Below are 18048 nucleotides of genomic sequence, written 5' to 3'. Positions count from 1 at the left end.
TGAGGGAGCTAGGGCTGTTCTCTCTGGAGCGGAGGAGGCTGAGGGGAGACTTAATAGAGGTTTATAAAATGATGAAGGGGATAGATAGAGTGAACGTTCAAAGACTATTTCCTCGGGTGGATGGAGTTATTACAAGGGGGCATAACTATAGGGTTCATGGTGGGAGATATAGGAAGGATATCAGAGGTAGGCAGAGAGTGGTTGGGGTGTGGAATGGACTGCCTGCAGTGATAGTGGAGTCAGACACTTTAGGAACATTTAAGCGGTTATTGGATAGGCACATGGAGCACTCCAGGATGATAGGGAGTGGGATAGCTTGTTCTTGGTTTCAGATAAAGCTTGGCACAACACGTGGGCCGAAGGGCCTGTTCTGTGCTGTACTGGTCTATGTTCTTAATCAATCCCTTTAAAGGAGTGATAGCCTAATTAGGAGCACATCTCATGTAAAGTTGCATTCTTCGGCACTCTGGGAATAAGCATGAGTTGGGGCCCCACATTCGTTCTCAATATCGAGGTCCCAATGCCCTTAGAACCATAGAAAATTACAGCTCAGAAACAGGCCTTTTGGCCCTTCTTGTCTGTGCCGAACCATTTTATGCCTAGTCCCACTGACCTGCACTTGGACCATATCCCTCCACACCCCTCTCATCCATGAACCCGTCCAAGTTTTTCTTAAATGTTAAAAGTGACCCCGCATTTACCACTTTATCCGGCAGCTCATTCCACACTCCCACCACTCTCTGCGTGAAGAAGCCCCCCCTAATATTCCCTTTAAACTTTTCTCCTTTCACCCTTAACCCATGCCCTCTGGGTTTTTTCTCCCCTAGCCTCAGCGGAAAAAGCCTTGGGAAGACTCAGCACAACGTTTAATTCAAAAGAAACATTTTGCAAATCGGAACATCGGGATTTGGCTGATAACGTTTTGCAAGGCAATGTAACTTTGGTCATTTGCACCGTTCTCCAGTAATTTTGCTGGAATTATGGTTGATGATTAGGAGAACCCTGCAGAAATTCTAGATGCGGTTATTTTACAAAGTACACAGGAAATATCCTTGTTAGGGAGAAAAATATAGCTATTCAGCTATAGTGTACTTCACACTCTCACTCTCAGGGAAACCAGATGAAGACTCTTGGAGTTTCAGACAAGGTCTTTATTATGAACTATAGTACAGGCTGGCCCCAGTGTTCCAACTAGTGGTTCACCAGAGAGAGTCCCAATTAAAGAATTATACAGACGTTTATAATTAAGATCCAGTTACAAGACTTTAGCATATATGAATCAAAGCTGTACATTTGCACAGAAGTTATATCTATATCCACTCACAACTATTGATTAGGTTTACATCATGCATAAAGGGAATTGTTATCCAATTACAATTTGTACACGTCTACCTCATTATAATATCACCAAGCATGTATTTCTTTCTCTACAATTATGAAGTCATTTTTCTAATCTGTGGTATGTCAATTCCCCTTTCCCATTGTCTCTTGTTAGAACAGACACTAGCAAGGTGCAGCTGCGCATAATTCAATGGAGCTCTTGTGTGTATTTTTATGATCCTTGATGCTTATCTGTGTCTACTTTAATCAAGACATATGGTTTTCACATAGCTTTCCCTGTGTGACGGAGTCTAGCAGCTTGCAGCTTATGTGATTTTTAAACTTGCGTCATTATTAACCCTTTCAATCCTGGTTCTTAATTAAACCTTAATGTGACATGTTTCTTCTAAATAGGTTAGGAAAGCTCCTCTTCTGGATCTTCTAGAATATTACGGATTTTTTCCTGTAACCATTGGAAGGTTTTATCAGCAACACGGTCAAAAAGGTTGATGTTAGCTTGATAATAGTGATCCAGGCGCTTCTCATTGCAGCATTGGTTTAAAACATCCAAGAGGTTGCAAAATGATTTTCCCAGTGAATCCCATTGCTGAGGTTCTGGATACTTTTCCCTCGCATGTAAATAGAGAATCTGCAAAGAGGAGAAACAGTGAGAATTTGAACAAGCTAAATATGCTAATTAATGTAGAATATAACTGCAAAATCTACCTTCATCATGAAGGATCCAAGAAAAGGTCGGCTCTTTCCTTGATAGCTTTCACGTAGTTGATCCACTGTCCAATAGTAACCATTGAGAGATTTTAAGAGTTTGAAGGCTTTTTTTCGATGACCACCGTTGATATCAATTTCACCAAATAAAAATGCATCAATTCTTGAGAAGGAAGGTCTTTAAAAAATAATGCTTAGTTGTAATGTTCCCTCACACATCATGTGATTATAAATTATAGCAACTCTGACTGCACAATTTTGTTCTGTAATTGCAGTAATAATCAATCTCGAATGCCCGTCGTCACAAAGAGATATTCTAAATGAGTTGATTACTGACACTTAAAAGTTAAAAATAAGCTCAGGATCAACAACAAGCTGCATTTCTTTAAGAGGCCTGATGTAGACCAACAACCCAAAGTGCTTTGCAGAAGCGTGATCAAAAACGGATCCTCAGGCAAAAAAGAAAATAGTTTTCGACAAAAGTTCAGTAAAATAAGTGGGTTTTAAGGAGAATGTTCATTGAGAAGAGTGTGATAGTGGAAAAAGAGGGAAGGAGAAAATTCAATACTATGGAATCTCAGTGGCTAAAAATGGGGAGTAGGATGGGAGATGCACAAGGCCAGAGTTGTAAGAGTATGTTTGAGGGAAATAGGAATCAGAGGGCTCGAGGAAATTTAGAGATAGGGAAGGGTGTAAGTTTGAGAATTAGAATTTTAAATTTGAAGTATTGGAGGACTGGCAGCCAACATATTGCAGTGAGGTCAGGTTGTTGAGTTTCTAGGACTAAGACCGATAGTATATGGTCAATTAGATGAGTTGAAGTTTAAGGAGGGTAAATGATTGAAAGCCAGTCAGTGGAACAGGATGAAAATTCCAATGGAAAACATACTGAGATAGAGGTGAATGAGCAATGTTACAGAGGTGGATGTAGGCAGTCTTCTTCATGGAGAAAATATAATGTTGAAGTCTCAGCTTAGGGTTTAACAGGTTTGGGTGAGTCTGAGGCAGTCGTTGGAGATCAGATAGAATTGGTTCCTGTGGTATTTAGGTTTGTGCTGTGGGTCACAAATGATGACTTCAGACGTTTGAATGTTTTAGCAGGAGGTAATTGCAACTCATCTCAGGCTGGGTGTTGAACAAACACTATCAACAGAGAGGCAGTGGAAGGGTAAAGGGAGATAGTGGCGCGAGAGAGTTGGTTGTCCTCTTTGTACCTGTAAGTTGACCCCATGCTGTGAATGGTGTTACTAAGGAGCAGCATGTAGTTGAGGAAGGGCCTTCTTGGGAGACTGGACAGGTAATGTGGTGTGGAAAGAGTAGCCAATAATGAGGTAGAATATTGAAGTAGATTGGAGGAGGCACAGGTGGATCATAAACATCAGCACTGACGATAGAACATAGAACAGTACAGCACAGGAACAGCCCTCTGGCCCACAATGCTGTGCCAAACATGATGATGCCAAATTAAACAAATCCCTTCTGCCTGGCCTTGGTCCATATCCCTCTATTCCCTGCATATTCATTTGCATAAAAGCCCCTTAAACACCCCTATCTGCCAGCACCACCACCCCTGGCAGCGTGTTCCAGACATCTAAAAAAACTTGCCCCTCACATCTCCTGTGAACTTTCCCCATCTCACCTTAAGTGCATGCCCCCTAGTATTAGACGGTTCAACTCTGGGAAAAAGATTCTGACTGTCTATGCCTCTCATAGTTTTATTGACTTCTATCAGGTCTCCCCTCAGCCTCCGCTGCTCCAGAGAAACCAACCCTAGTTTGTGCAGCCTCTCCTTATAGCTCATACCCTCTAATCCACGCAGCACCCTTGTAAACCTCTTCTGCACCCCCTCGAAAGACTCCACATCCTTCCTGTAATGTGGCGATCAGAATTGAACGCAATACTCTAAGCCTAACCAAAGTTTTATAAAGCTGCAACATAACATCCTGAATCTTGTACTCAATGCCAAGACATTGACAAGCATGCCATGAGCCTTCTTTACCACCCTATCTACTTGTGTGGCCACTTTCAGGGAGCTATGGACTTGAACCCCAAGAAGCCTCTGTACATCAATGTTGTTCAGGGTCCTGCCATTAACTGTACACTTACTCTTAACATTTGGTCTCCTAAAGCGCAACACCTCAGACTTGCCCAGATTAAACACCATCTGCCATTTCTCTGCCCATGTCTACAACTGATCCATATCCCACTGTATCCTTTGACAACCTTCTATACTATCCACAATTCTACCTATCTTTTTTTATCATCTGCAAACTTACTGATTCATCCATCTCCGTTTTCATCCAAGTCATTTGTAAATATCACAAACAGCAAAGGTCCCATTGCGGATCCCTGCAGAACACCACTAGTCACTGACCTTCAGCCAGAAAAATACTCTTCCACCACTACTCTCTGACTTCTATGAGCAAGCCAATTCTGAATCCAAGCAGCCAAGTTGGGTTGAATGGTCTCCTTCTGTTATAGGCATTCTGTAACTCTATGCAATTGCTGAAGACAATTAGGCTGTGATCAGATAGTTAAGAGTAGAATCAAAGGAGGGCAATCCTAATGAACTGGATAACAGAGGAGAGATGTTGGAGCAGAATGTGACTGTATCATAAGTTGCAAAGAGATCAAACTAAAGAGTGACATTAAATTTCCAGGACTGGATTTTATTGCCCCTGCCAGGGGTGTTTGCTGGAGGGGGGATGGGGAGGGTGGTTCTGGTGTTCTCACACCAACCCCCCCAATATAATCCCCATAATATGGCAGGTGCTGAAAATGGCCAAACATTGGTAGGTCTGGGCAGACGGGCTGGAGTAGGGACAGATGTGGAACATATTAGTTAAGGGGCGCTATGAGCGCATCAAGGACACCCTCCACTGCCCAAGATGTTACTCTCCCTTTGTTCCACCCTACCTTGCCTCAAAACACTGCCCCATCTCTTCTCTTTGTAAACTGCCTGGTCCCTCCCCATCCAGGGCTTATCTGGGACAGGATCCATCTAGCATCTTCTTGGGGCTGCTTGCAGTCCCAGCAGTGACCACTACTCAACTCTAGCGCTGTTGTGACTGCTAGGGCAATCTGATTGGCTGGCAGCTCTTGAGGTCAGGACTTTCCCTCAGAACTTCCACTCTGCGCCAATTTAGCTTGCCGGCAGCACGATATTGCCACGGGTCAGGCTTTTGTTAGGTTAGTTGGCTGCTGACCAACTCTTGCAATGGGGAAAATGAACAATACATTTCCACCGCGACCCCCCCAACCATTCACCCATGAAAATCAGCCCCTCGAGGTTTTTATTCCCAGTAGTATTGTATCCAGGGTCCAGTTTTCTCAAGAAAGTCGTAGTTTTTCATTAAACGCCCCAGAGTCCTGGCAATTTTCTCAAAATAGCTCAAATGTCTCAACTTGTTCTGTGTGGTAGCACACTGGTTAGCACTGCTGCTTCACAGCTCCAGGGACCTGGGTTCGATTCCCGGCTTGGGTCACTGTCTGTGTGGAGTTTGCACATTCTCCTCGTGTCTGCGTGGGTTTCCTCCGGGTGCTCCGGTTTCCTCCCACAGTCCAAAGATGCGCGGGTTAGGTTGATTGGCCATGCTAAAAAATTGCCCCTTAGTGTCCTAAGATGCGTAGGTTAGAGGGATTGGCGGGTAAATGTGTAGGGATATGGGGGTAGGGCCTGGGTGGGATTGTGGTCGGTGCAGACTCGATGGGCCAGATGGCCTCTTTCTGCACTGTAGGGTTTCTATGATTCTATGATTCTATGAACCTGTCAATCACTTGCCAGAAGTAATAGGTGCAGTTGAACTTGTTAATCAGAGCAGGTCAACTGTACTCTCTGGGCAATTCAAGTCCTCCAAACACTTCAATTACCATCCAACCTAATAGACAGTGATGGTACACCTGGCTTGTTATGGTGATAAACACCCTTTGCAGTGCTTTAATTATTAAGAGTTCTCATTGTCTCTCCGAGGAGGTGAGTGGATGTGAGGTTGATTGACAGTGGTAAGGGCCAATCACAAAGGCCAAAGTGCAGCACCACACTGTGCCAGACAGCTGGGTAACCAATGAGATCCAAGAATCAAGGGGGACGTTCAGCCAATGTCTTAATAGGATTGCCAACTCTGGTTGAACATATTCCACAAGATGTCAATACATGACCTTCCAGCTTGAACTGCCCCTTCCCCAGACTCCTGCCATCAGTCACCCAACATGTCAACCAAGAGACTTTGCCTTCCCAAGGCTTTTCAATGTGTCCCGGTTTTGATTTTTAAAACTCTGGTCACCATACCCAGTGGTACACTAACTAATAATATACAAAGGAAGCTTTTGCATATTTTTTCTAAAAAAAAGGAGTCTACCTTATCTTATTCGTCATTCTCCTAATTCTCATTCTTGTCTTGTCTTTTCTTCCTTGTGGATACCTAGTATCTCAGATCTCTGCTTCCTTTCTGAAACAACTGAGCAACTACCTTGAGCCCAGGAGCTTATGTTTTACATCATCCAGGTACACATCTAGAGTTAACCAGGTAAGGAAAGCATACTGCCAATTGCTGCATACTCAGTGAATGCAAATACATCCCTCTGAATAGTACAACATAACAAACAGAGGCAGATTTCTATGGGCAGCTGCCTTTGTGAAATGTGCACATGCAAAGCCCGGCCTGGGCCCGAACCCACCCCTGCAAAAATGGCCAGTGCCATCTTAGTGGCCGCAAATTCTGTATTTGGGCCTCTAATGCCATTTTCGCCAGACGGAGGGGCTCTCTGTTGTTGTGAAAATCAAGGCCCAAGTTACATAAGGTTTTTCTGAGTGTTAAAAAAGGGAAAACAAACAGGCTTAGCGAGGAATTCCAGAGCTTAGGTCATTGGCAGATGAAGACATGGCTAATAGTGGTGGAGTAATTTAAATCAGGCACACTCAAGTGACCAGAATTAGAAAGAGGATTATGGAGCTCAGGAGATTAGAGAGATAGGAACGACATGGCCAAGGGGAGAATTTGAAAACAGAGGCGTTGCTTAACCAGGAGCCAATGTAGATGAGCATTGTGAATAGAACTTCGTGCAAAGTAGGATCTGGGCAACAGAGTTTTGGATAACTTCAAGTTGTAAAGAGTGGAACATAGAAGGCTGGTCAGGAATTAGAATAGTCCAGTCTCGAGTTAAAAACAAACATGGATGAGCATTCCAGAAACAGATGAACTGAGGGAAAGTAGAGCTGAGTGATGTTATGGAGAGGGCAATAATGGTGGAGTTATGCGGTCGATAGCTCATCTCAGGGTCGAATGCAACACCAAGATTGTAAACTGTCTAGGTCAGCCTCAAACAATTGCCAAGGAGAGGGACACAGTTGGTAGCTAGGGAACAGAATTGTTGGCAGTGCCGGGAGACAATGGCTTCCATCTCCCCAATATTTATATTGGGTTCCTCCTACACGAGAAGAATGCTAACACCATGGAGGCGATTCTTCAAAAAAAAAAACTCAGTATCCAATGGGCAGGAAAGTGGACACAGATCAAAGCTTTCATGAACTTACCATTATTATTTACTGATAGGCAAGTTAAGTAACTTACCAGTATGCATTGTATAAAATTTTGCAGACCAACTGCTATGTGTCTCTTGAGATCCTGGTAACAACACTGATTTACATGGTCAGTTCAATAAAACAAATATTTGATGTGGCAAATACATTCTTTTTTTTTACCTCCATTGTATTCCATGACATGTCATATCTATGCCCATGTTTCTGACACGGTTTTGTTGTTGATCGCTCAGCCATTTGGACTGGCCATTCAACCATTTTGGAAAAGGCCATTTCATATCAGAATATTGAAGGGCATCTTCAATGCAAAGCACCATATCAATTTTTATCCAGTCGATCATCAGGGGCAAAGCTGCAGCTGTAATCTTCTTTTTCTTAACTATAAATACATTTCATCATCAGTTAAATGCATAAGATACCAAATAGATGAGATACAATATAACATCTAATGTCAAAGCTGAATTTCCTTCAATTTGGGACAAATGTAATCACAATTAAGTGACAGCTTTCAAAATACTTTAAAAAACATTGACATTCTGTAGTTGTGCTCATCAGGAACCATTTTTATCTGACTATCCATAAGAACAAGACTATGATAGGTTGTCTGTCACTAATACAGAATGACTGTTTAACCCTAAGTAAGGCAGGACATTGATTCAAATGAATAAATACAGTTATAGAACAGGAGTCTAAAAGATGGTTAATATCAAATGAGAGAAAATCCTATTAATTTTAGTTAAAGAGACCAGCAATCCACACTGCAATAAAACAATAAAATGGGAGGCAATCAGGGCTTGGGAGGAATGAGACATAGTAGGGGCAATATGGGCCACGACCACAGAAAAATCAGGACTGGGAATTAAATAGTGCAGGTTTCACATCTTTAGAAAAAAACAGACACCAGGACAATCCAGCCCCCCTGCGGAAAAACTGAGGCAATCCACTTACATCCCCATTGACTTTGGTGAGACCTGAAGATCTCACCAGGAGGAGGGCCCAGATAGCCCCACTCAGGGAAGGAACAAGAGAAGGTGGAGTAATTGTACATGTTCAGGACTACATAAGGTTGGTGGAAAAAAGGGATGATGTGGAGATGCCGGCGTTGGACTGGGGTAAACACAGTAAGAAGTTTAACAACACCAGGTTAAAGTCCAACAGGTTTATTTGGTAACAAAAGTGTGGTTTTTGCTACCAAATAAACCTGTTGGACTTTAACCTGGTGTTGTTAAACTTCTTACAGAAAACAGGGACACAGTGATCAACAAGACAAAAATAGAATCCAATGGATAAAGATAAGAGATAATAAAGGATTCACCACACTAATAGATGACCTCTACAGACCACCTAATTGTGGAAGGGAGCTTGAGGAAGAAACATAGAAGAATTAGGCCATTTAATAAAAACATAGAATAATAAGGGTGGCACGGTCCCTCACAGTGCCGGGGACCCAGGTTCAATTCCGGCCCCGGTAACTGTCTGTGTGGAGTTTGCACATTCTCCCCATGCCTCTGTAGGTTTTCTCTGGGTGCTCTGGTTTCCTCCCACAGTCCAAAAGATGTGCGAGTTGGGTTGATTGGCCATGATAAATTGCCCCCGAGTGTCAGGGAGATTAGCAGGGTCAATGCATGGGGTTACGGGGAAAGGGTCTGGGTGGGATTGTTGTCGGTACAGGCTCAATGGGCTGAATGGCCTCTTTCTGCACTGATTTGATTTGATTTATTATTGTCACGTATTAGTATACAGTGAAAAGTATTGTTTCTTGTGCGCCATCCAGACAAAGCATACCATTCATAGAGAAGGAAGCAAGAGAGTGCAGAATGCAGTGTTACAGTCATAGCTAGGGTGCAGAGAAAGATCAACTTAATCAAGGGGATTCTATGATTCCATTCTAATACTCATGGGGGATTTCACCCACTTAACTGGACAGACGAGGTAGGTGAAGGGGTGGGGGTGAGCAGCGGCAGTGGGGATGGAGTTTCTACAGTATGTGGTCATGAATATGTGCTTTATGTCAAATAGTTAGTTTTAATTCACCAGCCGGAAACATAAATTGAACTTTTAAAAACAGACTTTTTAAAGCACAGACTAAAATGACTTGAACTCATTGCCAAGATGGTTAGCTAACTTGTATTACTTTACCTTCCACCTTCCAACCCCATTAAGATGGAGATGGCGTGTCTGTCAAAACCCATTAAAGATAATGACCCCATAGGAATGACAGCTCCTCACCTGACTGTATCAATGTACAGAACTCCTGGGAAATAAAGGGTTAATGTGATGTGATTATACTGTGCCTTTAAGAAAAGTATTTCTTAAAGGCACAGTACATCATATTTTACATCATGTTTCTTGTGAGAGGCATTTTAAAATTCAACTCTGTTTTACACGGTGCCAATTTGTCTGAACCAGGCAGCTCACATGCTGAGAATGCAGGCTCATGATTGATTTTAGCTGGGGATGTGTTTGTTTTAATCTGAGCGAATGCATTTTTGTTTATTTCGCTTTTCCCCTGGGGTTTCAGAGTAGGATTTTGATTATGTTGATTGACAGAGTCATGTGTTTAAGGAGAGGAGCTAAGCTTACAGGGAAAAGCAGGTAGTTATGGTCAGGTTCTGAAAGGACCAAGAGGTCTCTCTCTGGAGGCTGCTGTTTGGAACCTGCTAGTAGAAATAGGTCTCTCTCTCTCGCTCTCCAAAGGTGTTCTGGAGGCTCAAGGACTGGCAGCCCAAGCCCAAGCATGTAAGCCTGTGTGTTGCTAACTGATATTGAAGAGAAGTTTAAGTCTGTAAGAGGAATATTGCTTGAATTGGAATTAATAGACAGTTTAGCAGTTTAAAATTGTATCTTGTTATGTTTAAGTATTGTTCAATTGGTAAATGTTAAGCTTTTTTTTGTTTATAGTTAAACTGTAGTGTGAAATAAAGTTTGTCTTGATAAAAGCTTCCTAGTGTGTCAATAGAATTACACCTGGAGTGAAACATGTTATCCTCACACTCATGCCAACATAGCAAATAGTTGGGGTCTACTCTAACTTCATAATATACCTTGGGGTTTCTGATCTGATACCTTAACAATGATTATGCTTCTGAAAGCTGTCTCTTTCAGTGTATTTTTCCACACAACCATTGCCTTACACATCTGCATGCTGTTTTCTATGTGTTTTGCTAGATGTGCTTATTCAAAAGAGGAACCAATATTGCTGAGGCCAAAGACGTTGAACACTGATTTTGACCAGGCACAAGGTGTATACAATAGTGTCTGTACTTTCTGATATTACCGCGTAAACAACCCGCTATTCCTGATGGCTTTTGAGAGACTTTGCTTTGCTGATGCATTCCATAAAATGGTCCACTTCCAGCTTACTCCAAGCTTGAGAGTAGTTTTTTAAAAATCCATAATGACTCCTTTCTAAACCAAATGTAAAAAGCCTGACAGGGGAAGATTCACTATTGAATCTAGCAATAGAGAATGAACCAGAGCAGATAAGAGAAGTAGAAGTAGGAAAGTCTCGGCTAATATTTTGCAAACTTTTTCTCTGGTGTGAAGTTATCCTAATGCCCCAGACTTGGTGTGAGCCCAGGGTAAGATTTTGTGAATATGAGAGTTGTTTACATGGGGGAAAGCGAAGGAGGAGTTGAGCTTGTTCAACCACCCTCCCTCCTTTATAACCCACCTCCAACCTCCATCTCTCCCTCCTTCACCTGCAATCTCCCCTCTTTCACCTCCATTTCTCTCCCCCTGCTTCACCTCCATCTCGCTCCCTCTGCTTCACCTCCATCTCTCCCCTTGCTTCACCTCCATCTCTCTCCCCCTGCTTCACCTGCAATCTCCCCCTGCATCACCTGCAATCTCCCCCCTGCTTCACCTGCAATCTCCCCCCTGCTTCACCTGCAATCTCCCCCCTGCTTCACCTGCAATCTCCCCCCTGCTTCACCTGCAATCTCCCCCCTGCTTCACCTGCAATCTCCCCCCTGCTTCACCTGCAATCTCCCTGTGCTTCACCTGCAATCTCCCCCTGCATCACCTGCAATCTGCCCCCTGCTTCACCTGCAATCTCCCTGTGCTTCACCTGCAATCTCCCCCTGCATCACCTGCAATCTCCCCCCTGCTTCACCTGCAATCTCCCTGTGCTTCACCTGCAGTCTCCCCCCGCTTCACCTGCAATCTCCCCCTGCTTCACCTGCAGTCTCCCCCCGCTTCACCTGCAGTCTCCCCCCGCTTCACCTGCAATCTCCCCCTGCTTCACCTGCAATCTCCCCCCGCTTCACCTGCAATCTCCCCCTACTTCACCTGCAATTTCCCCTTATTTCCCCTTCATCAACCCCCACCTCCCCTCTCCTTCAGCAAAACATAATTCTTATTTTTCAAGTTGGCATATTTGTCTTTTACAACCTGGTGAAATTCTGTGCTATCTTTGCTATCACTATAGAAACTGCAAAATGAAACTGTTTCCCACAGAAGCTTTGATGTTTTCTTTCATGGGTGTGTTGAAGAAAGAGCAATAGAAATACGGTGCCCAAGTCTAATAGGCACTATTGTGTGTACTTGGGGACATCTTCACTCACTTATGAAACTGAGATTGTTATAAAGATACGGAGATTGTTATAAAGGTACTGGACAAGTCTGAGGTGCAGGTAAAACTTCAAATTGTGAAACTCATTCTGTTTTAGCAGAAATACCAGCATTACAAAATGGGAACTCGCAGCTAACAGTTGAATTGTGTAGAGACAGGGGAGAGACCCATTGAGGCATCTTTGGAATCTGTCTTTTTTGACTTGAACTCAAGAGGAATCATTTGTGTGGTACGCCCAATCTGGGATGGTCTCAACAAAGACTAGGATTATAATACACCACATTATCATGGGGGAAATTTTCCGGTCTCGCCGTGTCTAGCCAGATCTCGCCAATCCTGGAAAATTGTATACTGGCCTAAAAATGGGATTCGCGCACGGCACAAAATGGCTTGCAACCGTCCCGATCTCTTTCTACTGGTGCAAACCGGATCTCGCCCAGAATGGGCACAAGGCCGATTAGCATATTTAAAGTAGTATTTAAATATGCTTGGCCCGTTTGACATCGGATTCTCCCAGCTCTTGGAATTTTCTGACCCTCAGGCTTGGTGTGAACCCAACAAGAACCACCACCGGTCACCACTAGTGGAGGAGACGGGAGGCGATACCTGGTGCAGCGATCGTGGGTGAGGGGGAGTGGGCAACGTCCAAGGTGGCAATCGCGGTTGGGGGGGGAGAGGCAGCAATCGTGGTTGCGGGGGGGGGGGTTGGGAGGCAATGTCCAGGGCAGCAATCAGGTTGGGGGGGGGGGGGACAGATCTCCCAGTATACTATGTACATTGTATGTACACAGTGCACTGGGAGATAGAGCTCAGCAGTCAGCTTCCCGGGAGCTTCCCTCCCCCTACTGACGAAAATCACATCTGTGCTCTTTTTTTCTAAGTGCCATACCATTGCGACTGGGAGCGTGCCCAAAAAATGGGCGCAATTCGCTCCCATTTTCACACTCATTTGACACATCAAATTTTTTGGGGGTAAGATTGCCAACGTAGAATTTCTTTTGGAAGTGCGTGAGTAAAGAGAATACAAAGAAATTCTGAGAAGTCAAAAAACCATCAGGAAGGCAAAGAGGAACCATGAAATTAAATTATCAAGGATAATATACAATATAAATATTTTACAGGCACATCAGTAAAAAGGGAATAACATCATTAAGGGATGAATATGGTGGTATGACTTAAAATATATCGCCTGATCATTAATTCACTGATGAGTGTGGGAGCTTGCTGTGCAGAAATTGACAACTGTATTTCCTACTTTAACATAAGAACATAATAAGAACATAAGAAATAGGAGCAGGAGTAGGCCATCTGGCCCCTCAAGCCTGCTGCGCCATTCAATAAGATCATGACTGATCTGATAGTAGATTCAGTTCCACTTACCTGCCCGCTCCCCATAACCCTTAATTCCCTTATTGGCTAAAAACCTATCTATCTGTGACTTAAACACATTTAATGAGGTAGCCTCGCCCGCTTCATTGGGCAGAGAATTCCAAAGATTCACTACCCTCTGGGAGAAGAAGTTCCTCCTCAACTCTGTTCTAAATTGACTCCCCCGTATTTTGAGGCTATGCCCCCTCGTTCTTGTTTCCATTGTAAGTGGAAATAACCTCAATGTTTCTACCCTGTCTAGCCCCTTCATTATCTTATATGTCTCTATAAGATCTCCCCTCAACCTTCTAAACTCCAATGAGTACAGGCCCAGTCTACTCAATCTCTCCTCATAAGCCAACCCCCTCATCTCCGGAATCAACCTAGTGAACCTTCTCTGCACCCCTTCCAAAGCCAATACATCCTTTCTTAAATAAGGGGACCAAAATTGTACACAGTACTCTAGGTGCGGCCTCACCAGTACCCTGTACAGTTGCAGCATGACCTCCCTGCTTTTATACTCCATCCCTCTCGCGATAAAGGCCAACATTCCATTTGCCTTCCTGACCACCTGCTGCACCTGCAAACTGTGTTTTTGTGATTCATGCACAAGGACCCCCAGGTCCCTCTGCACAGTAGCATGTTGTAATTTTTCACCGTTTAATAGTCCCTTTTCCTATCATTCCTTCCAAAGTGGATAACCTCACACTTACCAACGTTATACTCCATCTGTCAGATCCTCGCCCACTCACTTAACCTATCCAAATCTCTCTGCAGACTCTCTGTGTCTTCCACACAATTTGCTTTCCCACCCATCTTAGTGTCATCTGCAAACTTTGTTACCCTACACTCGGTCCCCTCCTCCAGATCATCTATGTATATGGTAAATAGTTGAGGCCCCAGTACCGATCCCTGCGGCACGCCACTAGTCATGGATTGCCAACCAGGAAAGCACCCATTTATACCTACTCTGTTTTCTGTTAGACAGCCAATCTTCAATCCACGCTAACAGTTTACCCCCAACTCCGTGCACCTTTATCTTATGCAGCAACCTTTTGTGAGGCACCTTATCGAAAGCCTTCTGGAAATCCAAATACACCACATCCACCGGCTCCCCCCTGTCAACCGCACTCATCACCTCCTCAAAAAACTCCAGTAAATTAGTCAAACATGACTTTCCCTTCCTGAATCCATGCTGCGTCTGCTTGATTGAACCATTCTTATCCAGGTGTCCTGCTATTTCTTCCTTTATGATAGATTCCAGCATTTTCCCAACTACGGATGTTAAGCTAACCAGCCTGTAGTTACCTGCCTTTTGTCTACCTCCTTTTTTAAACACTGGCGTTACATTAGCTGTTTTCCAATCAGCTGGCACCTCCCCAGAGTCCAGTGAATTTTGATAGATTACAACGAATGCATTTGCTATTACTTCTGCCGTTTCTTTTAGTACCCTGGGATGCATTCCATCTGGACCAGGGGACTTGTCTACCTTTAGTCCCATTAGCCTACCCAGCACTACCTCTTTGGTAATAGTGATCGTTTTAAGGTCCTCACCCCCTACAGTCCCATGACCATCTATTATTGGTATGCTATTTGTGTCCTCCACTGTGAAGACCGACACAAAAAACTTGTTTAAGGCTTCGGCCATTTCCTCGTTTCCCATTATTAAATCCCCCTTCTCATCTTCTAAGTTTCCACTTCAAAAGTTGTTAAGTCGCTGTTAAGCGCTTTGGGCTTGTGTCAATAAATTGTTTATTTTTTGTTCTTTTGCAATGCATTCATTTCCATAAAAAGCCATTTGCCTTGCTTCAAACTATCTACATAAATAACCCCCAATCTCTCCAAAGATAGTCAATCTACCTTTTACTTGCAAACTGCCTCTTAATGATTGCATACCACGTGGGACATTATTTTCTGGGCTACAGGGATCACAGATATATCATAATATAGAAGCCACTCACCTGTGGCTTTACGTTTATTTCTGATTCTGAGATAAGTATTGTTTTATTACTCTTGAATAACCTGTTTATCTGGTAGTATTGCACAATTAACTATCACAATCTTGTATCAACAGTTATATTTTAATTACTCATTAACAGCTTCTGCCATCATCTCACTCATATTTTCTTCTATTACAGGGCATAAACTTTTTTAGTCTCAATGAGCTGCAACAGGCTGTAGGGCAGGCAGGATAATGAGTTGTAGCTCCATATCTGGAAACTTAGAGGGTTGCTTGCCATTTTGTTCTCTCTCCCTTCTGCGAGGAGATTCCTGGAGTGAACGGGACACTCTCCACGACAGTTTCAGCTGAGATCGGGAGTGCAACACTGTAGGGAGCTTGACATTGGACATTGTTCCCGTCCATTTGTGCTGATCTTTTTTTGTCAGGGTTTCTCACTGGCTGACCTTCGTGAATCTGACAAGTTCGCTCGTCAGATTCCAGGTTCCCCAGCAACTAGATGAGAATGTGCGGCAGTAGCCAGAGGTCCCAACACAGAAAACCAATCATTGTTGCTTTAACTATCAGGTCCAGTTTCTTGCTGTTTTGAAAACGAGATACTTAGCACCACACCCTCTATCCTTCAAAAAGTTCAAATATTTTTACTTGTTAACGGTCAATACTGGTGAGCTAAAAGGCGGAAACATTTTTAGATAACACCATGTGCGCTTTTACCTTTAAAGAAGGGATTATCCTTGTAGTACGCCTGTTTGTATTCAGTTACCAACTCAAACAGTTTCAAGATAGTTTCATCGTGAGAAAAACACCTCCACATCCCGTTTACACGCTCGCTAATTGAAAAATCTTCCAAGGTCTTGTCATCTGGAGTAATCTTAAATTTATCCTTTCGCAAGGGAACGAGTACATCCAGTTCATCCACAGCCTCTGCTTTGGTTCCATCTGCAATGCTCCCAACCAGGATGAAGTCTTTCGCAAACAAGTCGTCCTTACTGTGAATAAACTCAAGAAGCTGTTTTAGCATCGACTGTAAAGTGCTTTTCTTAACCGCTTCGTCTGGCTCCTTTTTGACGTAATTTGCATAATATTTCTGCAGGGGCTCCTCCAGTAAGTCATTCATTGCAGCTATTTGCAACTCCATTTTATCTGAATTATTTTGCAGCAACTCTGAAACTAAATTGGCTGCAGTTTTGTTCGCTTCGAATCTCTTGACAGAAGCAGAAAGTTGTTCGAAGGAAATGTTTGAACTTCCTGTATGCTGATGAAGTATTTTTGCAGTCTGCTGTATTGCTTAATCAGGTCATTAAAGCAGCCAATAAGATAGTCACTGAGAAATCAGATAGGGAACTCAGGAGAAACTTGTTTACCCAATAAGTGATATTTCTTTCGACACCAATCAAGTAAACGAACTCAAATTAACTTAGGGACAAAGTAAAAGGGGCAGCTCCCCAAAAGGAAGGGGGGGAACAGCCCGAACCAAAAACAAAGTTGAAAGGAAACTTAAAACGTCAAACCAAAAGGTGATTATCGGGGTCGATAATACACCCCAGCCCCTGCGGCGCCCAGCGGTCGCGGAAGGCGTCAACCGCGCCCGTGGACACCGCATGCTCCCTCTCCAGAGACACCTGGCCGCGAATGTAGCCGCGGTAGAGGGGCAGATAGTCGGGATGGACGGCCCCGTCGATCGCCCGCTGCCTGGACCTATTGATGGCGCGTCTCGCCAGGCCCAGGAGCAGGTTCACGAGGAGGTCGGCATCCCGACCCGCCCCTCTCCGCACCAGGTGCCCGTAGATCAGGAGCGTGGGACTGAAGTGCAAACAAAACATCAATAAGAGGTGTTTGAGGAAACCAAAAAGGGTGTGCAGCCTAAAACACAGAACGTAGACATGGTCCACGGACTCCACAAGGCCACAGAAAGGGCAGTCTTGGGAGCCCGTGCACCGGAAAAACCTACGGTTGCACGGCACTGCTGCGTGCAGCACCCTCCACCCTAGGTCCCCGAGATAATTGGGGGAGATCCCTCCGTAGAGGGACCTCCACTGGGGACCTCCGCCGCCCGGCGGCAACAAGGCCCACCAAGGTGTATCCGGGCGACGGGCGAGGACGCGGTAGTGAAAGGTGTGCAGCAGCAGCCCGTACAGGAAACATCTCCGCGCGGTGGAAAAGGGCACGGAGGGCATTTCCGCGAGGCGGCACACGCAGTGGGGCACCTGACCCGGGGGGGGAGGTCTAGGCTTCGGGCCAATGTGAAATTCCGTCCGAGCAATAAGTGATAGGGATGTAAAACTTGTGCTTCCATAAACAGTTGAGGCATTTAAGGGAAAGCTGGGTAAACAGTTGAGGGAGGAATGAATAAAATAATATGCTGATAGGGTGAGATGGAAAGGGTAGAGGTTCATGTAGATGTTTGGAGGATGCGGTTGGAAATTCACTGGATTTTTGAAAATGTGATTATATAGAAAAACATTTTGACCTCAAAAGTAATCAGGGAAGGGGGCTCCTTTTAAAGTAAATTCAATAAGCTCACTTCCATGTGCACAGGTCTGGGAAAGCCAAATGTGGGAC

At 44.0% G+C, this 18048-nt stretch overlaps 1 protein-coding gene across 1 annotated transcript; it reads right to left on the bottom strand.

Annotated features, from left to right (window-relative positions):
• Nucleotides 1-1132: 1132 nt before the first annotated feature.
• LOC144495047 (protein mab-21-like 3) lies at nucleotides 1133-16734 on the bottom strand. Its single transcript, XM_078214876.1, has 4 exons — nucleotides 16201-16734; nucleotides 7748-7964; nucleotides 2047-2224; nucleotides 1133-1969 (listed from the first exon to the last, which is right to left on the bottom strand). Exons 1-4 carry the CDS (start codon nucleotides 16622-16624, stop codon nucleotides 1736-1738), a joined length of 1053 nt encoding a protein of 350 aa, XP_078071002.1. The 5' UTR covers nucleotides 16625-16734; the 3' UTR covers nucleotides 1133-1735.
• Nucleotides 16735-18048: the final 1314 nt, after the last annotated feature.

Source organism: Mustelus asterias, chromosome 6 (assembly GCF_964213995.1).
Source record: "Mustelus asterias chromosome 6, sMusAst1.hap1.1, whole genome shotgun sequence".
Taxonomy (NCBI): Eukaryota; Metazoa; Chordata; class Chondrichthyes; order Carcharhiniformes; family Triakidae; genus Mustelus; species Mustelus asterias.
Note: the sequence above shows the minus strand (reverse complement) of the source record. Positions and strands in the feature narration are given on the sequence as shown.